Here is a 25,900-nt window from a genome sequence, read left to right on the forward strand (position 1 = left end):
AAAACAACACATCCATTCAGAATCTTCAATTTCATCATTGTTATGCGAGGGAGATATTAGGAATTTGGGTCCAGAAATGAGATTGAGTTTGTTGCCGGCAACTTAGGGGTCAAACAGTCGGACGGGGGAAAAAAATCTGCGTGTGCGGAATCAAAGGGATATGCCCAAACCTGGCCGAGCTACATTGTCCTGGTCAAACTTAAACTGATTGGTGGGAATATACAGGATGCTCCAGATCCATTATCCTTTGGGACACTCCTGTCTAACCAGCTATTAGCACATTATACAGTCTGCTGACCTCTTTGTCCATCAATGAGTGGTTAATTGCATATCAATAGCATGGTTCTGTTCTTTTGTATAAACGGGAATGGGCAATCACACAGCCAGGATAATTATGATAAGTTCAAGTCAGGAAACTCCAGAGAACCTTTGTTCGAGGCGCGGGGCAGAGGTTTGAGAGAGAGAGAGAAAGCAAAAGAAAGCTATTTTAGAAAATAGAAGCAGGAGGAGGCTATTCCATCCTTCAAGCCTGCTCCGCCATTCATTATGATCATGGTTGATCATCAAGTTTAATACCCTGATCCCGCCTTCCTCTCGTATTCTTTGACGCTTTAGCCCCAAGAGATACATCTAATTCCTTCTTGAAATTACACAACATTTTGGCCTCAACTTCTTTCTACTCTTCTAAAGAAATTTCTCCTTACCTCAGTACTAAAAGCTTTACCCCTTATTCTCAAATTATGATACCTGGTTCTGGACTCCCCAACCATCAGGAACATTCTTTCTGAATCTACCCTGTCTAATCCTGTCAGAATCTTGCAAGTTTCTATGAGATACCCTCTCACTCTTCTAAACTCCAAAGAATATAATCCTAACTGATTTAGTCTTTCCTCATACGACAGTCCTGCCATCCCAGGATAGAGCCTGGTAAACCTTTGCTGCACTCCCTCCATAGCAAGAACATCCTTCCTCAGATAAGGACACCAAAACTGCACACAATACTTCAGGTGTGGCCTCACCAATGCCCTATACAATTGCAGTAAAACATCTTTATTCCTGTACTCAAATCCTCTAATTTTGAACAGGTATAGAAGAGAAGGTTTTGGAAATTGGCCAAGAGAGGTCATGAAAGTTGCCACCGAAGCAGACTTTGCATAAGGGTTCTGAACGAGTGTCCCTAACTGAAGAATTGCTTTTTAAATGCAGGTATTGCCTTTGTCTGCCTGTGTAAGTGGCATGAGAGCTGCATATTCTGTTGAAGTGCTGTTTAATGGGAACTATGTGTTAAGGTTAGGAAACGGCATGTAATCTGTTACTGTTGGGGTTGAAGTTTAAAAGTTTAAATATTATTTTCTTTCCTTTTGTTTTAATAAGGTTGGTTTACAAAATAAACAAGTGCTATTTCTTATATTATCTCTCCTGGATTGAATCGATCTTTCTGCGCTATCTTAAAACTTAAAAAGATTATGGTTCTATCCAATCTCTTCGCCACTGTTGAGAGCTGACCAGGCATCCATAACACTGATGCGATGGCGAGTTAGTATTCAGAATAATAATAATAGGCAGGATGTAGGAGTAATGTTAATCATTTATTGATTATGTGGTTAAATAAAATATAAAAATGTAAGAACATAATATTTTATCAAATACTCTCAATGAATTACAATGCTCTAACTTACACTCAAAGAACAAAGAATACAGAAAAGTACAGCACAGGAACAGGTCCTTTGGCCCTCCAAACCTCCACCGACCTTCAACACTTCCGGGGTTCGTATCCCTCTATTCACATCCTATTCATGTATTTTTCAAGACGCCCTTTAAACGTCACTATCATACCTGCTTCCACCCCCTGCTCCGTCAGCGAGTTCCAGTCACCCACTACCCTGTGTGTAAAAAACTTCCCTCGCACATCTCCTCGGGTTTAAACCAGTTTCAGGGGCATTGTGATTTGAAAACTAGATAAACAGAAGCATCCCAGTGCTGCTCGTCTACACTGGGAGTGCTACCTTGGCTGAATGAGGTTGCATTTTGGAGTTGGGTGAAAACTGGGAGTTAGGTGGAACTGGGAGAAGGTGAAACTGGTAGCTAAGGCTACAAGAGAGAGAAGTGACTGGTAAGTCTCCAGGGAGCAGAGTCGAAGAGAGGGGTTCCAGACACCGCAGCGGAAAGGAGAACAGCTGACCGGTAATTAAACAGATTGCAACTTGGGAAGGTAAGGACGTACGGTCTCTCTCACTGAAACTCACAGAATTCCAACTGGGGAAAAAAACAAAGGACATCACAGGAAGGCTGTGATTTAATTGGCTAATGGGGAAACTATGTTACATTTGAAAACCCACTTTATTACAGTTTATAAATTGCTTTAAACCAGAGGTAATAAGGAGAGATTGTTTTAGGAAAGTTTATAAAATAAATAATTAGGGCTCAAAAACAAAATTTAAAACTAATTAAGTAAAATACATATGGAGAGTCAGGTTAAGTGTTGTTTCTGCACGAGAGCTGGTGGACACTCTATGTGGACATATTGCCGCTCCCAGTGAGCACGTCTGTAGTAAATGTTGGTTGCTTGAGGAACTCCGGCTCAGAGTTGATGAGCTGAAGTCTGAGCTTTGGACACACGACACATCAGGAGGGGGAGAGGTACCTGGACACTGTGTTCCAGTAGGCTGTCAAAACCCTTAGAATCACTAACTTAAACTCGGCCAGTGGTCAGGGACAGGAAGGTGTGACTGGCAGGTAGAGGGATCCAGAAGGTAGGGTTGCAGGAGCCTCAGCCTTTATCCCTGTCCAACAGGTTTGAGATCTTGCTCCCTGTGTGGACGGGAATGGAGACTGCAGGGAGGATGAGCAAGCTGACCACTGCATCATGGTACAGGGAGCAATTCATGTGGGGGGGGGGGAATAAATGTAGTCGTAACTGGGGATAATATAGTTAGGGGCATTGACACTGTTCTCTGTGACCAGGATAGAGAATCCTGAAGGTTGTGTTGCCTACCTGGTGCTCGGGTTCAGGATATCTGATCTGGGCTGCAGTGGAACTTGGAGAGGGAGGGTTAAGATCCAGTTGTCGTGGTCCACGTAGGTACCAATGACATAGGTAGAACAAGGATAGAGGTTCTGCTAAGTGGGCATGAACAGCTAGGAGCTAAATTGAAAACCAGAACCAAAAAAGTAAGAATCTCTGGATTACTACCTGAGCCATGAGCTAATTGAGGTCACTAGGATTAAGGAGGTAAATGACTGGCTTATAAATTGGTGTGGGAGAAATGGGTTTGAATTCATGGGACATTAGCATCAGTACTGAGGAAGAGAGGACCTGTTCCAAAGAGACGGTCTTCATCTGAATCATGCTGGGACCAGAGTTGCGAATCGCATAACTAGAGCTGTAGATTGGCCGTAAACGAAATAGAGGAGTGAGTGGGCAGTGGGGGAGGGGGTTCAGTTGTAGGGGAAACTAGAAAACCCAATTTAAAGGAGGAGGTAAGAGTGCAGGTTAGCAATGAAATGGATGGTTACCAGAAAATGCACCAATGAATTATAGAAGAGTAGGGAAATCTAACATTAAAGCAAATTTAAAAGCTTTGTATCTAAATGCAAGAAGCATTTGTTACAAACTTAATGAGCTAACGGCGCAAATAGAAACCAAAGGTTATGACTTGGTGGGGATTACTGAAACGTGGTTCCAGGGAGACCAGGTCTGGGAATTGAATATCCACTGGTATGCAGTATTTTGGAAAGATAGGGTGAAAGGAAAAGGAGGTGGCATAGCTTTGCTGGGGAGGAAACAGATCAGCGCTGTAATGAGAAATTACATAAGCACTGGAGATCAAAATGTCGAATCAGTTTGGGTAGAAATAAGAAATAGCAAATGGAAAAAGCCCTTGGTAAATGGTAAAAGTAATCTATAGGTCCCCAAAACATAGTTCTACAGTGGGGCACAGTATAAACCAGGAATTACTGGGGGCTTGCAGGAAAGGTACGTCAATAATAATAGGTGACTTTAATGTGCACACAGACTGGAGGAATCAAATTGGCAAGGGTAGCCTGGAGGCAGAGTTCATTGAATGTATTAGAGATTGTTTCCTGGAACAGTATGTTGGGGAACTAACCAGAGAGCAGGCTACTCTGGAATTGGTATTCTGTAATGAGGAGGGATTAATTAATGACCTCATAGGTAAGGAACCACTCGTGAGTAGTGACTATTGTCATGTGAGAGTACCTTTAAGAAATGAGTGTTTATAAATGGGTGTGTATATAAATATCTGTAGTGAGAGTACCTTTAAAGAATGGGTGTTTATTACTGCAGTGATGTCAGAGTGGGTGGAGCTGGGCTGTCTGTCAGCTTTTTACTTTTGTTTTAGACTGTTTTCTGCAGGGTGTGTTTTAGTTTTCCTTTTCAGAGCTGGATAGCTGCAGTCACAGCCAGAAGGTGAATGAATCTCTCTCTGTAACCTAAGGACTGTAAATCGATCCTGGTGATTTAAAACTAATAACAGCAGTGACTTTAACCGGATGTGCTTCTGGTAAAAGGTGTTTTAAGTTGTATGGATGTTAAAAGGAAAGCTGAAAGGATTACTTAGTGTTGTATTCTTTGGGGGTTGTATTTGAATTAATGGTTGCTAAGATGTTCACTGTATGTTTTAAAAAGGTTAACTTGTGTTCATAGAATAAACATTGTTTTGTTTTTTAAAATATTTTTCCATTTATGCTGTGCCACACCTGTAGAGTGGGCCGTGTGCTCCAAATACCACAATCTAGTAAAGGTTGTTGGTCAGGTGAACTCCATGACATACTTTAGGGTTCTCTAAATCCTAGCCCATAACACTATAGTATGGTAGAAACCAAAATTGAGTTTGGAGGTGAGAAAGTGGTGTCCAACGCTAATGTTCTGGAATTAAACAAAGCAAATAACAGCAGTGACTTTAACCTGATGTGCTTCTGGTAAAAGGTGTTTTAAGTCGTATGGATGTTAAAAGGAAAGCTGAAAGGATTACTTAGTATTGTATTCTTTGGGGGTTGTATTTGAATTCCAAAGATCTGCAGGTTAGGTGGATTGGCCATGATAAATTGCCCTTAGTGTCCAAAATTGCCCTTAGTGTTGGGTGGGGTTACTGGGTTATGGGGATAAGGTGGAGGTGTTGACCTTGAGTAGGGTGCTCTTTCCAAGAGCCAGTGCAGACTCGATGGGCCGAATGGCCTCCTTCTGCACTGTAAATTCTATGATATCTATGATAAATTAGATCGGCATGAGGATGGATTTGGCCCCTGTAGACTGGGCAGGAAAGCTAAAAGATAGGACAGCTGATGGAACAGTGGCAGATGTTTAAGGAGATACTCAATTCCTCACAACTAAGATGAAAGAAAGAAAGATGGGAAGAGAGGTAAAAAAAAAATCAATGGCTAAATAAGGAGGTCAAGGACAATATAAAGACAAAAACTAAGTTATACCATAATGCAAAGGCCAGAGCCAGGCTGGAAGATTGGAAAACTTTCAAACATAAACAAAGGGATGCTTAAAAAGTAATAAAAAGAGCTAAGGTAAATTACAACAAAAAAACTAGCACAAAATAACATAAAGGATAGCAAAAGCTTCTACAGGTAGATAAAAGGGAAGAGAGTCACTAAGGTGAATGCTGGCCCCTTGAAGATGAAACTGGTGAGTTAATAGTGGGGGACACAGAAATGGCAGAGATGCTAAATCAATACTTTGCCTCAGTTTTCATGGGGAGGACACTAATACTATGGGCTAGAGTAAAGGGCAATTCAAATGTAATTGAAGGGTTGGAACTTGGAACAGTCAGCATCAATAGTTTCAGTAGCTCTTGATCAGAAGGTCACGAGCTGAATGGTTAACTTTGTATCTGTAATTTTTGTTAGAGCCTCCCCGAAATATTCAGCAATATCTGAACCCATGCATGACATCTGGTTATCTGCAGTTAAATGGTGAAACGTGTCATCTTAGCTCAATTCAGTGATATGCTTTAATTTCAGATGTGAGTTTTGAACATGTAAAAAGAGATTTATTGCCATTTCATTCCTGGAGGGGGAGAAAAATTAGTCATCTTTAACCTGACCAAAAACTTGCTTTTATTGTGGTTGCTTTACATTGGTTTAAAGTCCACTTTGATAGTTATAATGTTTGGTTGGATGTTCATTATAAAAATTACATTTATGGTTGTTACTAAGCGAGATTGTTACTAAGTGAGGTTATGTTGTCACTGAGAGGTCTAATCATCGGTCATATGCTTTGAGTTATGAGTTAAAGAACAGCAATGACGTTTCTGACAAAATCCCTCTTTGTTGAATCTGATTGCAACTTAAGTCTCACTGCTCCTTGACTTCCAAAAAGTGACTGTGGTTCACAGTTGCCATTCTGAAACTACCTGCAAACCCATTCATGAATTCAGGGAAGGAAATAAAGCAGATAAAAGATTGTAATCTCTGCTATCTGTGGTATGAGTGGTTATCCATATTAATACAGATGTCTCTGTAGATGTAGCAGCAGCACGGTAGCACAGTGGTTAGCACTGCTGCCTCACAGCTCCAGGGTGCCGGGTTCAATTCTGGCCTCAGGTGACTGTGGGGAGTTTTTCACTTTCTCCCCGTGTCTGCGTGGGTTTCCTCCGGGTGTCCCGGTTTCCTCCAACAGTCCAAAGATGTGCAGGTTAGGTGGATTGGCCATGTAAAATTGTCAGTCTTCTTTGGGCAGTATGATGGTGCAGTGCTTAGCACTGCTGCCTCATAACGCCGAGAACCCGGATTTGAATCCCGGCCCCGGGTCACTGTCTGTGGAGCTTGCAAATTCTCCCCGGATCTGCGTGGGTCTCACCCCCACAACCCAAAAAGATGTGCAGGGTAGGTGAATTGGCCACGCAAAATTGCCCCTTAATTGGAAAAAAATTAATTGGGTACTCTAAATTTATTTATTTTTTTAAATTTTTCATCTTCCAAAGCTCGCTTTCTTTTCATGTGCTCTTGCACAAACTGACCTTCTTCTGCAGCGTGCTGAATTTCTAGCTGTGCCACAGCTTCAACGGAGTTGAGAACTTTCATGCCACATTTCCGATTCAACATTTTGGAACATCTATTTTTAGTTGCTTTACTCGCACGGCACATTTTAATAGAATCGTCCAGCATTACATTTTGTTGCCTTTGCAGTCATTCACACAGCTTTTCATTTCTTTTAAGCTCGAAATAGCTATCAAATTTATCAATGACCACATCAAACTTATTTTTCTCAAATTAATTCTCAAAGTGGAATGAGTCACGCAATTCTATAGCCAGCAGTGCAGCCAAATTTAGTAACAGCGTAATCTTCCGCTTCTCACTGACTGCTTCGAGGTTTAAGGCTGAGACGTACAGTTCAAACTCTTGTTTGAAAATTTTCCAGTTCACATCTACTTTACCCGATGTCCTGAATGGCTTTGGAGTCTGCAGACCCTCCATGAAGCTTCGACTGGGTATTTATTTTTCGATGTTACTGGTTGTTGTTGCTGGAGTCTGGTTGAGATTTTTTTTTTGCAAGTTTTTTTTTTCTTCTAACCGAGATTTTTTCTTTCTCTCTAAACCTGACGATTCTACTTCAGGAAGCACTCATAGTCATAGAATTTACAGTGCAGAAGGAGGCCATTCGGCCCATCGAGTCTGCACCAGCCCTTACAAAGATCGCCCTACTCAAGCCCACATATTTACCCTATCCCCGTAACCCAGCAACACCCACTTAGCCTTTATTTGAGGATGCTAAGGGCAATTTAGCATGGCGAATCCACCCAACCCGCACATCTTTGGACTGTGGGAGGAAACCGGAGCACCCGGAGGAAACCCACGCAGACGCAGGGAGAACGTGCAGACTGTAGCCACCGAAGTTGGCCATTCCCTCAATACAAAATGGAGGAACACAAAGCTTGCAGGTTAAAATGGAAAAAGTTTGCAGCACAAGCAGGCTGCACCAAGCCAATGTGTATTCTGTCTGCTAAGAGAGCAGACAGCACCAAAACGAACATTCCGCATACTAATGAGGCAATCTCAGGGATAGTTAACATAGTAATGGAACGATCCCAGGGAGAATAGACACAAATAGGGAAGTGATTGCAACAGTGTATGGGAAACCAGACACCCCAGCACCAGCGGGGTTCGAAAACAAAGCACCTGAAGGCCCGCCCAGTAGCCGAGGGACAGCCTCAGTATTGGGGGGATTCAAACAAATCGATTGGGAAGAGAGCCAATCAATTGGGAAGAGACCCAATCGATTCTCAGCAGGTAGAGGGAACCGCCCAAAAGGGCGCGAAGCCCTGGGACCTATAAAAGATAGGTCCCAAACTTAGTTCGTTCTTCTTGACCAGCCCTCCTCTCTTGACCAGCACCTCTCGACCAGCTTTTACCGAAGAAGACCTTGACCGAGAGAGGAGAGGTTTGGGACAGCAGCCACCAGCAAGTAAGTGTCTCACAACGATCGCTACCAGAGATAGGCACTCCTGACCCCTTTTTAACCCGTACCAACCTGAAGTCTGCGGACCAGTGCAGAGCAAGAGGCCTTGTCCCCTGATCCGGCAGTTCCCTTTAAGATAAGTATTGGTTTATTTAGTGGTAGGAATAGTTTAGTCATCTTAGCGTGTGCATGAGTAGATTATAATTGTACTATAATAAACTCATTTGTTTGAACTTACTAATTGGTGTATGGTTTTATTACTTTGAACTTGACCTTGAAACTTGTGGCGGTATCTTAACGATACCTGGCGACTCCAGAGCTAAGTAACGAAACAGAGCCAAATCGAGTATTAAGCACACTCACCCAGAACGAGCAACAAGACTCCGCACAGTGACCCAGCCGGGAATCAAACCTGGAACCCTGGAGCTGTGAAGCAACTGTGCTAACAACTATGCTGCCGTGCTGCCCCATGGTTCTCCTGGTACCATGTGGTGATGTGGTACCTTAGTATTTCCACTCATGGCATCAATTAGTGTTTTCTGCTTTGCTTTACCTGGGTGGCTTGGATGCGTAGTGTTGAACAAAGAACATCAAGCTTTGTTAACAAACAAATCTAATTTATTAACACTACTAAATAAGATTTGTACGTATTCCTAAAGTACAAGGTTACTATATTAAACCATGCTATCTCTAATACTGAACTCACAATTACACAACTGCTTTCTCACATGCCTCACTATCTTCTCCCACCCAGAATCCCAGAAATCACAGAATATATATTTGTGACTGTTATGTGGTTCCCTTTAATAATGCCATTGTTAAATTCTCATCCTTGGTTTCAAATCCCTCCATTACCTTGGACCTCCCCAACTCTGCACTTCCTCTGGTTCTATAACTTCTGAGACAAGTGCACTCCTCCAATTCTGACCTCGTGCACCTTGTGATGTTAATCATTCCACCATTGACATTCAGTTATCAAGTTCCTAAACTCTGGAATTCCCTCCCTCAACCTCTCACCTTTTTACCTCTCTTCCCCCTTTTAAGATGTTCTGTGAGGGCCACTAAGAATCCAGCATGAGTTTTAAGGATGCAAAGAAATAACATTTATTTACAATAACATATATACACAGCAGCAGTAACTCCCTTGCTGCTCACTCCTCTCTCTCAGCTGGTTCCAGCCTGGCCAGCTCTATTTATGCAGGGAGTCTGCTAAATGATTTCTCCGCCCCCCTCATTGGGGAAGCTCATACTCCCAAAGGATTGTGGGATTGTCATTAGTCCTCAGCCAGTGGTAAGCAGGCAGGTTATAACAAGATATTCCTCAATCTAGCTCTTTGTTAAGCTTTACGTCATTTATCCTCACATCTCATTGTGCGGCTATATGTGTCAGATTTTGTGTGACTGCCAATCTGTGAAGTACCTTGGGAAATGTAACTATGTTAAAAGTGTTATATGCATGCAAGTTGCTATTGTTGTTGAAACACAGCGGTGTACACCACAGAATGTAGGTGTATCAGCGACTGTACTTACTTTTCTCAACCCGGTCAGGTGACTAAACTACTTCCTACACAGCGTCAGAGAGTGGGGCACAAAACTCCTGCTGCCCACCGCCACAGCCAGTTTCAATCTCGCCTCTTTGTTGACAACAGCAGGTTTCGTCCTCCATTGTTAGAGGAAAAATATGTCCCTTTTGATCAATCTTTTGCCTTAACCCTTTAATAAGTTAAGGGAAGCACAATTGTAGCTGGGTGCTGCCCTTGCCTTTTGTGCGCACACCTTATCTCCTGGCTGCTCGGGATACCGGTTTTGCCTTAAAGGATGGACAACTGGAAAACACAAAACCTGGATGGAATCTAGAGCCAAAAATCAGAGAATCGGAAAACTACACAAGGTTTTCCACACTCAATCTGCTTGGAACTTAATATCAGTTTATGTAAAATCAACAAGTGACAACAAAAAGAAAACCTTGGCTAGAAATGGCTAAATAATCTTTGCAAGTTCATGAATGATTATTTACCATCAAGTGCCAATAGACATTGGCCAAATGCCAAAACATTCCACATGCTGTTGGAATTTTCAGCATTGTTTGTGATGCTAAGTCCTGTTCAGACCACCCTTACTCATGTTCTCAATGCAGGCTGTAGTTCGAATAGGAATAACTGTGAGACAATATGGAGATTAATTGCGGTTACGAAGTGACTTTTCTCTACCTGCTTATAAACCTCCAGCTTTCCCATGACAGTGAGGCTTGGTTATCAGCGACAAAAGAAATCATGAAGAAATGACTGGCTTTCTTCCTAATTTATACCTTTTCAATAATTACAAAGATGTGAATATAGCCATTTTATGAACACAGCACTCGAGGCAATGAAGTACAATAAGGCATTGAGGATAAATTTTGAAATTGGAGAATAAAATATTCTTGCTGGGAGAATTATGGGTAGACGGTAGCACCAGTGTTAGCTTAGCTGCGTCACAGCTCCAGGGTCCCAGGTTCAATTCCCGGCTTGGGTCACTGTTTATGCGGAGTCCACACATTCTCCTCATGACTGCGTGGGTTTCCTCCGGGTGCTCAGGTTTCCTCCCACAGTCCAAAGATGTGTAGGTTAGGTGGATTGGCTATGCTAAATTGCCCTTCAGGTCCAAAAAGATTGGGTTACGGGGATAGGGTGGAGGTGTGGGCTTAGGTCGGTGCTCTTTCCAAGGGCGGTGCACACTCGATGGGCAGAATGGCCTCCTGTACTGTAATTCCTACGATTCTAAAATTATGACTGAATGGTACAAGATGGGTGCCAATTCATGGGGTCATAACTGTCTCCAATTAACATTAATAACTTGGAATGTTAATTTAACCAATCTCACCCAGTTGGAAATTAACCAGATTGATTGAAATCGCTGGAAAGTTACATTCGGTGTGGTGGCAAATGTGCAGCCGACACATTCCTGGTTGTGTCCCACCAGATAGGTCGGATTAAAATGAAATGAAATGAAATGAAAATCGCTTATCGTCACAAGTAGGCTTCAAATGAAGTTACTGTGAAAAGCCTCTAGTCGCTACATTCCGGCGCCTGTTCAGGGAGGCTGGTACAGGAATTGAACCGTGCTGCTGGCCTGCCTTGGTCTACTTTCAAAGCCAGTGATTTAGCCCTGTGCTAAACCAGCCCCTGGTTAGGTGGATCAGTCATGATCTCCGTGGATTCAAAATTTCAATGCAAATTGACCAGATTTTCATCTAGTGTCACAACCCTGGAGGGGCAGGCTGCTCAGAAATTATGCAATAAATTACACCCTTAGTGTTGGGTGGGGTTGCTGGGTTATGGGGATAGGGTGGAGGTGTTGACCTTGGGTAGGGTGCTCTTTCCGGGAGCCGGTGCAGACTCGATGGGCCGAATGGCCTCCTTCTGCACTGTAAATTCTATGTAAATTCTATGTAAATTGGTCAAATTTTTCAGAATGAAGGACATGAAATTTAATATGGGAAAAAAATGTGAAGTACTGCAGGCAAAACCGGCAGCACTCAGATTTAATGAATTAAAATAACTTTAAGATGAAGTTGAAAGAGACCTAGAAATCGTAGTAGAGTTGATACTCAGCACATTCTACCACTAGATCAATGTTGAATAAGGCAATTGGAAAAACCAATAGAAGCCAACAGAGGTCATATAGTGCTCTGGTCAGAGCAGCGTGAATAGTGTGTCCAGTTATGGGCACCAAGACTCAAGGAATACATTCACGTGCTGGCGGCCCATGGCCCCATGGCAGAGATCTGAGCTATGATGAAAAATGAGAAAAATGTTGGCTTTTCAGCCTTGAATTATAGGCCAGTTAGCTTAACTTCGGTAGTAGGGAAGAATCTGGAATCTATCATCAAGGAAGAAATAGCGAGGCACCTGGATGGAAATTATCCCATTGGACAGATGCAGCATGGGTTCATAAAGGGCATATCATGCCGAACTAATGTAGTGGAATTTTCTGAGGACGTTAAGAGTGCGGTAGACAACAGGGAGCCAATGGATGTGGTACCACACAAAAGGTTGCTGCATAAGATAAAGATACATCGCGTTAAGGGTAAGTAGTAGCATGGGTAGAGGATTAGTTAATTAATAGAAAGCAAAGAGTGGGAATTAATGGGTGTTTCTCTGGTTGGCAATCAGTAGCTAGTGGTGTCCCTCAGGGATCCGTGTTGCGCCCACAATTGTTCACAATTTACATAGATGATTTGGAGTTGGGGACCAAGTGCAATGTGTCCAAGTTTACAGACGACACTAAGATGAGAGGTAAAGCAAAAACTGCAGAGGATACCGGAAGTCTGCAGAGGGATTTGGATAGTTTAAGGGAATGGGCTATGGGTCTGGCCGATGGAATACAATGTTGATAAATGTGAGTTGATCCATTTTGGTAGAAATAACAGCAAAAGGGTCCTGGGTGTCCTACTGCATGAGTCGCAAAAAGTTGGTTTACAAGTGCAACAGATGATTAAGAAGGCGAATAGAGTTTTCTCCTTCATTGCTAGAGGAATGGAGTTTAAGACTGGGGAGGTTATGCTGCAACTGTATAAGGTGTTAGTGAGGCCACACCTAGAGTATTGTGTTCAGTTTTGGTCTCCTTACCTGAGAAAGGAGGTACTGGCACTGGAGGGTGTGCAGAGGAGATTCACCAGGTTAATCCCAGAGTTGAGGATGTTAGATTATGAGCAGAGGTTGAGTAGACTGGGACTGTACTCATTGGAATTTAGAAGGATGCCGGGGGGGGGGAAGGAATAAAATTATGAAGGGAATAGATAGGATAGATGCGGGGAGGTTGTTTCCACTGGCGGGTGAAAGCAGAACTATGGGGCACAGCCTCAAAATAAGGGGAAGTAGATTTAGGACTGAGTTTAGGAGGAACTTCTTCACCCAAAGGGTTGTGAATCTATGGAATTCCCTGCCCAGTGAAGCAGTTGAGGCGCCTTCATTAAATGTTTTCAAGATAACGATAGCTAGTTTTTTGAAGAATAAAGGGTTATAGTGTTCAGGCGGGAAAGTGCAGCTGATTCCACAAAAGCTCAGCCATGTTCTCATTGAATGGCGGAGCAGGCTCGAAGGGCCAGATGGCCTACTCCTGTTCCTTGTTCTTATGAATGGAGAGATTTGAGGGGTTTGTCAAATGGTTAACCATAAACCACTACTTTAAACTAAATTACAAGAGAACATGTAGAGGCAACTTCAGGAACTGGTTTAGGGGTTGTGAAAAAAAATGTTCTTCTTCACATGATCCAAACATGGAATTGATTCTGGATAGAGCAATGGAAGCACTCAACCTGGAATAAGTTCAGAAATAATGAGATGCTTTCTGGATGATAAACTAAAATAGGTGGCTTTGGCTTTCATCATCCATTTAGTTTGTGATCTTCCGAAATGTGACAACTTTATTTTTAGATTTTAAATGAAGTATAAAAACCACATGTCCTCTTCATCTGTCTAAGATAGACTCATTTTGAAGTAAAATTTAATGTGAATATAATAGATAATATAATAATCTTTATTGTCACAAGTAGGCTTACATTAACACTGCAATGAAGTTAGTGTGAAAAGCCCCTAGTTAGTATGAAGTTAGTGTGAAAAGCCCCTAGTCGCCAGATTCCAGCGCCTGTTTGGGTTCACAGAGGGAGAATTCAGAAGGTCCAATTCACCTAACCAGCACATCTTTCAGGACTTGTGGGAGGAAACCAGAGCACCCGGAGGAAACCCATGCAGACACGGGGAGAACGCACAGACAGCGACCCAAGCCGGGAATTGAACCAGGGACTCCGGCCCTGTGAAACAACTGTGCCAACCACTGTGCCGCCGTGCTGCGCAGGTAAAAGCCAAACTGCTGTATTATTCGTCTGAGATATACAAACATTTAACATTTAACATTAACACTGAATTCTAGAGTTTGTACCAAAGAGCAATTGAATAAAATTATTTAAAAATTCATATTCCAGGTGGCAACAAAAGAACTGAGAAATCATTTTAATTCATAAAGGCATACACATTGAAATTTGCAAAAAGTAAATCACGCAAAGTGGGAAATAAGGGCCGTAAGTAATTGGAACATTTGCGAGAAGAATTGCTAGACTTTTGAGGGAAGCTGAGGCCTTCAGGTGCAAGCAGAAGAATGGTGTTAGAAGAGACTGGAGACAATTTCCTTGGTAAGTTTAATCGCTTTATGAAATATTATGGTGGAAACCTTATTTTTGATAGCAGAGAAATATATGATGGAGCAGAATATTTTCAAGAGTACTTGGAGCAACTTGATTGGTTTGTCTTACTTTAATAAATAAATTAGCATGTCAATAAATTAAATTTAATAAATTTGCATCACAAGTAAATTTGTCTTTCAACAAATTGGCAGGAATACATCTGCATTGAACTGGAAAAAATACATATCAGCTCGTTAACAATGTGATGCAAAGGTGCGATAGGAAAATATGTCAATTTCAGCCAATTACTTTGAAGTAATTAAGTATGATAGAATATGGCTATAATTTTGCTTATAATTAAGCACATATTCATTTTCCTTTCTTTTATAGAGAACCTCCTGACATGAGCTTCCAATCATATATCCATTTCATTACCAGGCTGACTTACTTCATTACATCGCCTGTCCCTGCCCCTGTCTCAGCTCATTTGCTGCTGAAACTTCCATCCCTGCCTTTGTAACATCTAGTCTATCTATTCCAGTGTTCTCCTGGCTGGCCTCCGGTCTTCTACCTTCCATAATCTTGGGTCGGGATTTTCCAGCCCCACCATAGTAGATGCGGCGAGCCAGCCAAAGGTATGCTCACTTCAGCTGGATCATGCAGGATTGGAAAATCCTAGCCTTGAGGTCACCCAACACGCTGCTGCCCTTATCCTAACGCAGATAAACACCTGTACATCCTATCCTCACGGACTTGAATTGGCTTCTGAACCGGCTCTATAACTAAGTTCACATCCTTGTTTTCAAGTCCATCCATGACTTCACCCTTCTTATTTCTGTAACTTCATCCAGAGTTATAACTATCCTCCAATTCTGAACATCCCCAGTTTTAATCACTTCAAAAATGAAGCTTCAGCTGTCTGAATCTAACTTTGTAATTCCCTTAATCCCCTTAAGATGTTGTTATGATCCCAGTTCATGTTACTATTGGAAAGGAAGATTCCAAAGTGGAACCCTGGCTCAAAAGACCGTAACTTTAACTGTTTTTAGAAAATGTGGATGAACAGAGTCACAAGACTGCCGATTAGCTTACAACAAAAAAATATTCATTGAATATGAACAGTTTGACTGTAACACAATACTCCATCACTCCCACTGATCTTCACAAATGTATGCAGATTTTACAGATAACACAGGTTACATGATATCTTATGCTATAATGTTCTCATAAATACGCAGTCTCTGTAAACCAATAGGCCAACTGTGATCAGACACACCCCATTCTGAAACTAAGTGGCGGTTGCCACCGAATCGAACTCTGGATTTCTCTCTCTCTCTCTCTCTCTCTCTCTCTCTCTCTCACCCCCCCCCCCCCCCCCCCGCTCCCCAGATGATTATTACACAAATGTTTCAAAACTCCTTGGAATTTTCTTACAAACAACGCCTTCTCCGAGCTGTTTTCAGCACAGATCCACTTCCAAGATTTCCAACTCCCCTTTAAGTATTCCTCTGCCTTGAATTGCCATGTGCATCAAGCTTCCACGCAGTCGCTCAGGTGCCCAGTCACATCAATAGAACACTGCAGCTTCACCAGCTGTCGCATGGTCACCAACCTTAGGATTGCGTTGGTTCCCTGGCTTCTTGCTAGCCAACTTCAGGAGGTCTACACTTGTCAGCTCTGTCCTTAATTTCAGTGAACTACATCTTGTTCAAATTCCAGCTCCTATTGCCCTTTGACGTCAATCTTCCTGGGACTTCTCTTTTCATTCCCTGGTTTCTAGAACTGACTCTTCGTTAGTTCCTGGAACATGCATCCTTTCCATTGCCCCATTGTCCTGCTTTCCCTCCACTGCTTTTGGCAGAGCTGTATCCTCTCTAGCTGCAAAGCACTGACTGCCTTAAGTCCAGTTATAAACTAAACTCAAAAGGTATTTGTTACTAAAAGGTGGCCCCTAGTTACGAAGCAACAGCTCAGTCTTTCTTTGCACGTGTTTGTTTTTCACGTCGTAAACTCTCAAATCACAATGTAGACACGGTTTGAAATGAAAAGAAAGCCCCATACATGCAAACGCCTTTCTTTAACATGAATATAGTGCAAATATAGATTATTTCAAACTACCTGTTTCTTGACAATGTTCCTTCCAAGCCACATCTTTGACCAATTTTCTGTTCACCTATCCTACTATCTCTTTACGTGACTCGGAGTCAAAGTTTGTTTGATAAGGCTCTCGTGAAATGCCTAGGGTCATTTTACTATGTTAAAGGCACTATACAAATGTGAACTGCTAATGCTGAACTTACAGTAACACCAAAAACTGGTTATATTATGGTCGCGGACGCCAAAATCACTTTCGCCGAACGGCCAGAGAATCCAAGTTTCCGACCACATCAGGGCAGCGCCGCTTTCGCTATGCTCCGCCCCCTCCAAAGCGCCGTACTAACAGAAGGGGGGGCACTATTTCACGGGCCGCGACCACGGGCTGCGTACACCATGTCGCACAGCATGGCAGCACCCCCACCGTGCGCATGCACGGCCACGGACCTGACAATTCTCCAGGGCGTAACAGCAGCTAGAGCCAGGGTGCTCTACCCTGCTAGCCCCCCAGCAAAACCGGGAATCAGTGGCAATTTTGCACCAGTTTTTCTGACGTAAAACGCCACCCTTCCCACGCCAGCGTGGAAACATAGCCCCACAATCGGAGAATCCAGCCCAGTGTCTTTAGAGCAAAAATGGACCAAGGTGCCTGACAGAAATTAAATCTGATGTAATTTTGCACAGAGATGGATAAGGAGAAGTGATCAAAAGCTTGGTCAAAGAGGCAAGTTCTAAGGAACATCTTAAAGGAAGAGAATTCCTGAGCTCAGGATCGAGATAGCTGCTGGCACGGTTGCCAATGCAGTGAGAATGGAAACTGGGGAAGAGAAGATGACCGGTTGGAGAAAGGGAGAGTTCTCTGAAACTTATAGGGCTGGAGGAGTTTACAGAGATGGAGATGGGCAAGATCCTGGAGAAATTTGACTCTCATCCCCACTTCTCCTCCACACAGTTCCCTGCCACACAGTTCCTCCACACGCCTCCCTCCCCCACCATGCTCCTCCCTCCCCCCATGCTCCACCCTCCCCCATCCTGCTCCTCCTTCCACTCCCTCCCCCAACCTGTCCCTCCACGCTCCTCCCTCCCATCCTGCTCCTCTCCCCCCATCCTGCTCCTCCACGCTCCTTCGCCCCATCCTGCCCCTCCGCACTCCTCCCCCCATCCTGCTCCTCTACACTCCTCTCCCCCCATCCTGCCCTTCCGCACTCCTCCCCCATCCCGCACCTCCACACTCCTCCCCCATCCCGCTCCTCCACACTCCTTCCCCCCCCATCCTGCTCCTCCACACTCCTTCCCCCCATCCCGCTCCTCCACACTCCTTCCCCCCCACCCTGCTCCTCCACACTCCTTCCCCCCATCCTGCTCCTCCACACTCCTTCCCCCCCCATCCTGCTCCTCCACGCTCCTTCCCCCCCATCCTGCTCCTCCACGCTCCTTCCCCCCCATCCTGCTCCTCCACACTCCTTTCCCCCCCCATCCTGCCTCTCCGCACTCCTCCCCCCATCCCGCTCCTCCACACTCCTTCCCCCCCATCCTGCCCCTCCGCACTCCTCCCCCCATCCTGCTCCTCTACACTCTTCTCCCCCATCCTGCCCCTCCGCACTCCTCCCCCATCCCGCTCCTCCACACTCCTCCCCCCCCATCCTGCTCCTCCACACTCCTTCCCCCCCTTCCTGCCCCTTTGCACTCCTCCCCCCATCATGCCCCTCTGCACTCCACCCCCAATCCTCCCCTCTGCACTCCTCCCCCCATTCTGCTCCTCCACACTCCTCCCCCCCCCATCCTGCCCCTTTACACTCCTCCGCCTTCCTGCTCATCCACACTCCTCCCCCACATCCTGCTCCTCCCCACTCCCCCCACCCCTCTCCGCTTTGTCCCCACCCCTCCCCTTCCCACCCACTCTCCTCTCTCCCCCAACCCACCCCTCTGCCTTCCCACCCTCACCCCTCTCTTCCCCCCAGCATCCAACCCTCTTTCTCCCCCTCCTCCCCTTCCCTCCCTTCCCTCCCCCTCTCCATAACCTCCTACCCCCATTCCATCCCCCTCCTCATCATCTCTCCCCCTCCCACCCCACCCCTCTCCCCCTCCCACCCCATCCCTTCCCCCTCCCCCTCCCACCCCACCACTATCATCCCCCCCTCCCTGCACCCCTCCCACCCCCCTCCTTCCCACCCTACCACTATCATCCCCCCCTCCCTGCACCCCTCCCACCCCCCTCCTTCCCACCCTTCTCCTCTTTCCCCCCACCCCTCTCCTCCCCACCCTTCTCCCTCTCCTCCCACCCCTCTCCCCTTTCTCCCTATCGTCCCACCCACCTCTCTCCCCAGCCCCTCCCATCCCACCCCTCACCCTCCTCTCTCCCACCCCTCCTCTCTCCACCTGCCTCACCTCTTCTCTCTCCCCTCCCAGCCCCCTTTCCTTCTCTCTCTCTCTCTCTGTTTCCTTCTCTCTCTCCCTGCACCCCCTATCTCTCTGTTCCCCCCTCTCTCTCTTGCCCCTCTCTCTCTCTCTCTCTCTGCCCCCTTCTCTCCCCTCTCTCTTCCTGCCCTCTTCGCTCCCTGTGGCGAATGTCTTACTGCTACCATTCACCATCGTATTACATTACATTGTATTGTATTATGTTGATGCCCTTGTGGGCTCCGCCCCCTCGGAGGAGGTATATAGATCTGCACCCTGTAGGCGGCACTCAGTACAGGGCAGTCGCAGGCAGGCGCAATTCTACCTGATTAAAACCACTGTTCACTTCAACTCTCTGTCTCGAGTGAATTGATGGTCCCATCACTCCCCCTCTCTCTCTCTCCCTGCACCCTTTCTCTCCCTCTCTCTCCATGCCCCCTCTCTCTCTGCTCCCCTCTCTCTCTCTCTGCCTCTTTCTCTCTGCGCCCCCCCTGCCCCCCGTTCACTCTCTGCCCTCTCCGCTCTCGCACTGTCCCCCTGCGCTCTCTCAGCCCCCCCGTACACTCTCTGCCCCCCGCTCTCTGTGCTCCCTCTCTCTCTCTGTGCTCCCCCTCTCTCTGTGCTCCCTCTCTTTCTGACCCCCTCTCTCTCTCTCTCTGACCCTGCCTCTCACTCTGACCGCCCCTCGTCTCTCTCTGATCCCTCTCTCTCTCTCTAGCCCCCTCTCTCTCTGACCACTCTCCCATCTCTCTCTGATCCCTCTCTCTCAGGCTCACTCTCTCTCTCTAACCAACCCCCCCCCGTCTCTCTCTGATCCCTCTCTCTCTCTCTCTCTCTCTCTAACTACCCCCCCCCCCCCGTCTCTCTCTGATCCCTCTCTCTCTCTGACACCCCTCTCTCACTGACCCCCTCTCTTTGATCCCTCTCTATCTCTCTGACCCCCCTCTTCTGTGACCCCCCTCTCTCTCTGACACCCCTCTCCATACCCTCTCTCTCTGACCCCCCTCTCTCTCTGACCCTCCTCTCTCTGACCCCCCCTTTCTCTATGATCCCTCTCTAACTCTCTGACCCTCCTCCCTCTCTGACCCCCCTCTCTCTCTGACCCCCTCTTTCTCTGACCCCCCCTCTCTCTCTGACACCCCTCCCCGCGCCCTCTCTCTTTGACCCCCCCCCCCGACTCCCCTCTCTCTCTGATCCCTCTCTCTCTCTCTATGACCCTCCCCTCTCTCTCTAACCCCCATCTCTGACCCTGCTCTCTCTCTGACCCCCCCTCTCTGACCCTCCTCTCTCTCTCTGACCCCCCAATCTCTTTGACCCCCCCCACTCTCTCTGACCCCCCCCCTACTCTCTCTCTGACCCCCCCCACTCTCTCTCTGACCCCCCCACTCTCTCTCTGACCCCCCCACTCTCTCTCTGACCCCCCCACTCTCTCTCTGACCCCCCCACTTTCTCTCTGACCCCCCCTACTCTCTCTCTGACCCCCCACTCTCTCTCTGACCCCCCCCCACTCTCTCTGACCCCCCCCCCACTCTCTCTGACCCCCCCCCACTCTCTCTCTGAACCCCCCCACACTCTCTCTCTGAATCCCCCCACTCTCTCTGAACCCCCCCCACTCTCTCTGAACCCCCCCCACTCTCTCTGAACCCCCCCCCCACTCTCTCTGAACCCCCCCCCCACTCTCTCTGAACCCCCCCACTCTCTCTGAACCCCCCCACTCTCTCTGAACCCCCCCCCACTCTCTCTGAACACCCCCCCCCGCTCTCTCTGAACACCCCCCACTCTCTCTGAACCCCCCCCCACTCTCTCTGAAACCCCCCCCCACTCTCTCTGAAACCCCCCCCCACTCTCTCTGAAACACCCCCACTCTCTCTGAAACACCCCCACTCTCTCTGAAACACCCCCACTCTCTCTGAAACCCCCCCACTCTCTCTGAACACCCCCTCTCTCTGAACCCCCCCCCACTCTCTCTGAACCCCTCCCCACTCTCTCTGAACACCCCCCCACTCTCTCTGACCCCCCCCACTCTCTCTGAACCCCCCCCCCACTCTCTCTGAACCCCCCCCCACTCTCTCTGAAGCCCCCCCCACTCTCTCTGACCCCCCAATTCTCTCTGACCCCCCCCACTCTCTCTGCCCCCCCACTCTCTCTCTGACCCCCCCCCCACTCTCTCTGACCCCCCCCCCACTCTCTCTGACACCCCCCCCCACTCTCTCTCTGACCCCCCACTCTCTCTTTGACCCTCCCCCCCACTCTCTCTGACCCTCCCCCCCACTCTCTCTGACCCTCCCCCCACTCTCTCTGACCCTCCCCCCCACCACTCTCTCTGACCCTCCCCCCCCACCACTCTCTCTCTGACCCCCCCACTCTCTCTTTGACCCTCCCCCCCACTCTCTCTGACCCTCCCCCCCACTCTCTCTGACCCTCCCCCCCACTCTCTCTGACCCTCCCCCCACTCTCTCTGAACCCCCCCCCACTCTCTCTGAACCCCCCCACTCTCTCTGACCCTCCCCCCCACCACTCTCTCTGACTCTCCCCCCCACCACTCTCTCTGACCCTCCCCCCCACCACTCTCTCTGACCCTCCCCTCCACCACTCTCTCTGACCCTCCCCCCCACCACTCTCTCTGAACCCCCCCCCCACTCTCTCTGACCCTCCCCCCCACTCTCTCTGACCCTCCCCCCCACTCTCTCTGACCCTCCCCCCCCACTCTCTCTGACCCTCCCCCCCCCACTCCCTCTGACCCTCCCCCCCCTCACTCCCTCTGACCCTCCCCCCCCACTCTCTCTGACCCTCCCCCCCTCTCTCTGACCCTCCCCCCCACTCTCTCTGACCCTCCCCCCCCACTCTCTCTGACCCTCCCCCCCCCACTCTCTCTGACCCTCCCCCCCCACTCTCTCTGACCCTCCCCCCCCACTCTCTCTGACCCTCCCCCCCCACTCTCTCTGACCCTCCCCCCCCACTCTCTCTGACCCTCCCCCCCCCACTTTCTCTACCCTCCCCCCCACTCTCTCTGACCCTCCCCCCCCCCACTCTCTCTGACCCTCCCCCCCCCCACTCTCTCTGACCCCCCCCACTCTCTCTGACCCCCCCCCTCTCTCTGACCCCCCCCACTCTCTCTGACCCCCCCCCACTCTCTCTGACCCCCCCCCACTCTCTCTGACCCTCCCCCCCCTCTCTCTGACCCTCCCCCCCCCACTCTCTGACCCTCCCCCCCCCACTCTCTGACCCTCCCCCCCCCACTCTCTGACCCTCCCCCCCCCACTCTCTCTCTGACCCTCCCCCCCACTCTCTCTCTGGCCCTCCCCCCCCCCACTCTCTCTCTGACCCTCCCCCCCCCCCACTCTCTCTCTGACCCTCCCCCCCCCACTCTCTCTCTGACCCTCCCCCCCCCCACTCTCTCTCTGACCCTCCCCCCCCCCACTCTCTCTCTGACCCTCCCCACCCCCCACCACTCTCTCTGACTTTCTCTCTCCCTCGTTCTTATCTCCCTCTCCATCTTCCAGCTTCACTCTGAATTGTTATTGAGGGACAGTATAAGTGATCAGATAAGTCGCTGCAGCCGCTCTCCCCAATGGGTCACAGGGGCTCCGCACAGCCTCTTGTCTGTGTGTGTGCCGTGTTGTTGCCGGTTTAAAGCTCACTCACACTAGCCGCTGTCTGACTTGCCATGCCTTGTGGCTTTGGTCCGGGTCCCCCGCTCCTGGCCGGGCTCCCGGCTGCTTCCCCGTCTCCAGGCAACAGGGACGCGGCTCCAAACCTTCCCGGCGCGCCCCGCGCCAGCCCAGAGGGCGGGGCCAGGCCCGTGTGGGTGGGCAAATGCCCGTGGGCGTGGTAATACACGAGTCGGGTGCCGGCCTGCTGCTGACGCAATGCGCTTCGCGTGTGCGTGTGACGCAATGCGTCACTCGGAACGCCCGCCCACGTGTGACGCGTGCTCGGAATGGACGCCAATAGTTCGTGACGCGAAGCGCGGTACCATTGTGATATCATCGCAGCTGCAACCCACAGACCACGTGCGCTGGAGGGGAAAAAGTTGCCAATTTGTGGTCTCCCAGTAGTGGGGAACTCCCTCATAGGACAAACCCGGGCTACATGGGGTACGGGGGCGGGATACATGGGGGTGCAGGTTCCCAATAACGTTTTCCTGAACTGGTCTTGCATTGCTCAAAATGGAACTCCAGTATTACTGATATTTGTTGGGATTTCAACATTTCGAACTGTTATTTCCTTCTCATGTGCTGGACTATTTTTTTTCCTGTAGTTGTTAATTTGTCGTACATGTGTGGCACATCACAGAATCTTTACAGTGCAGAATGAGGCCATTCGGCTCATTGAGTCTGCATCGACCCACTGAAAGAGGCTCTCCCGCCCTACCACGTAACCCCACCAGCATATCTTTGGATTGTGGGAGGAAACCTGAGCAGACGGTGGAAACCCACGCAGATGCAAGGAGAACTTGCAAACTCCACACAAGACAGTCATGCAAGGCCACAATCGAATCAGGGTCCTTAGCGTTGTGAGGCAACAGCGCTAACCACTGTGCCACCCTTTGAGTCTGTACCGACTCACTGAAAAATCTTTACCTATTCCCACTCTCCAGCCTTCTCCACATAACCTTGCACACTATTTCTTTTCAGCTAGCAATCCAATTCCCTTTTGGAATATCTCAATCGAACCTGCCTCCACGAAGCTCTCAGGACGTTTTTTCAAGATTCCAACAACCCTCAGGGCGAAAAAAAAATTAATCACATCATTTCCACTTCTTTTTCCGATTAGAACAAAGAACAAAAAAATACAGCACAGAAACAGGCCCTTCGGCCCTCTGTCATGTGAGAGAACCTTTAAGAACTGGGTGTTTATTAAATAGTTGTAATGGAGCTACCTTTAAGAAATTGGTGTTTATCAAATAGCTGCAATGATGTCAGAGTGTGGGTGGAGCTGGGCTGGCTGTCTTTCATTTTCGCTTTGAACAAACGCTGGTGTGTGTCTGTGGGTTTTTAGTTTAGTTTTGAGAGATGGATAGCTGCAGGAAAAGCAAGCAGCTGTATAAGGATCTCTCTGCAATATAAAGACTGTCTCCAGATCATTTGAGGATTTCAAAATGCTGACTGCTCTCAGTAGAGAATTTGAACCTGATCTCTGTGTTAAAAAGGATTTTTTGTCTTATGGAAAGATTAAGGGTTACTTATAGAATGTTGTATCTGTGGGGAAGATTGGTGTTGATAGTTGTTAAGATGTTTACTGTGAATTTATAAAGTGACATGTGAGGCTCTCACCTCTTGCACATCTCTCACTGAAAGACAAAGCAAATTGAATCCTCGTCAAGTATGGACGGGGGAGTTGGTCCTCCATCCCAAACACAAAATCCAGCCATTGCACAGTAATTTGTTCTTCCCCCAGCCCCTTCTATATATGAACTGGTGCCTTAGTGTATTGAGTGCATGCTGCCTCCTCTGCCAAGTAAGCAGAAAGTTGCAGTGGATCTGCTCAAATTCCCACATAAGTGAACACTTCATGGTTGGTGACATCACACAAATACCACACTCACTGACCTTCTTCCTTGTGCTTGCCTTCTGCCTCTCCCTCACCCTTGTCACCCTCTAAAATCGATTGGCTGAAATATTTTGTATTCAATAATTTCCCTCCCTAACAGCACTGTGGCTGTGCCGCCACCACGTGGACTTCAGCAGTTCAAAAAGGCAACGCACCACTACCATCTCAAGGGCAATTAGGAATGGGCAATAAGGGGACCATGTCTTGCAGGTGTGAGAATAGCAGTTTTTCTGGCGCTCCTCTTTTTGTAATCATTCTTTTATCCTGTTTATGCAGCACATGCTTCCCTAATCCAGGAGTTAATACACCATGGTATGGCCCCAAAAGATTTTTGGATGAGGGTTGGAGAGGAATGCTGAGGAATTTTAGACAATAAAAGGGAGCAGTTGATGCGACGAGGGTGGGGCTGCCTTCTCAATATGGCGACCTGATTCTCGAGCAGGCTCCTCATCCGGTGCTGTCTAAGGTGCTGCAAGTGATGACTGCGAACATTATCAGAGTATTGTGACGACAAATTCAGCTTGCTGACACAGAATCTAAGGGCACATGAGTCCGAGCTGCAGAGTACTAATAAAACATTCGACGAAACGGAGGAAACGGAGGAAAAATCCTGAACATCAAAAATGTTTCTTTCTTGGCTGAAGCTGGCATTCAATCCTTAGAAAACAAGCTACGTGGTGCGTCAGAAATCCTGGAAGATTTGGAGAACCTCGGCCAGAGGAAGAATGTCCGGGTCGTCGGTCTGCCAGAAGTAGTGCAGGTTTCCTCATGGACTTTGCAGAGCTCGCTTCAACTAATTATTTAGTGGGTGGGTACTTTAATTGTCATTTGAATACCTGGATGGATAAGCTCCCATTAACTAGAACTCACCCCACCCTCCAGGCATGTATGAGGAGGTTGGATACCTGGACATATGGAGGATTTTCCATCCTTGAGATAAAGAATTCACATTTTTCTCAGCTCCTCATTAATGTCATACCAGAATTGATTCTTTTTTATGCCTAGCATCCTTCTGATCTATAGTTAGCATTGTGATCTCTGTCTTCTGTCTTCCTTGAGGTTTGACCTGAAAGCCTGTGCCTTACCTTGCCTGATCCAGATCATGGCATTTTGATGCATCCCTGCTTAGGGCTAAATCCCTTACTAAATATTTTAAGAAAGGGTTCAAGCTTTTTTACTCAGTCAATTCCCCTTTGGATGTGACCCCCTCTATATTGTGGGGGACAAGAGTTTCCAGATGCTGAGAACAAAGAGACAGCCTCTTT

At 47.5% G+C, this 25,900-nt stretch overlaps 1 protein-coding gene across 1 annotated transcript in view; it reads right to left on the reverse strand.

Annotated features, from left to right (window-relative positions):
* dnah6 (dynein, axonemal, heavy chain 6) overlaps positions 1–22,890 on the reverse strand; it is a 389,182-nt gene extending 366,292 nt beyond the window's left edge. Inside the window, exon 1 of the mRNA XM_038804236.1 lies at positions 22,728–22,890. Coding sequence (XP_038660164.1) covers positions 22,728–22,751 — 24 coding nt within the window. The 5' untranslated portion in view covers positions 22,752–22,890. The remainder of the gene's footprint in view (positions 1–22,727) is intronic.
* Between the last annotated feature and the right edge of the window lie 3,010 nt (positions 22,891–25,900).

The sequence above is a fragment of the Scyliorhinus canicula genome, chromosome 8, assembly GCF_902713615.1.
Source record: "Scyliorhinus canicula chromosome 8, sScyCan1.1, whole genome shotgun sequence".
Classification (NCBI taxonomy): Eukaryota; Metazoa; Chordata; class Chondrichthyes; order Carcharhiniformes; family Scyliorhinidae; genus Scyliorhinus; species Scyliorhinus canicula.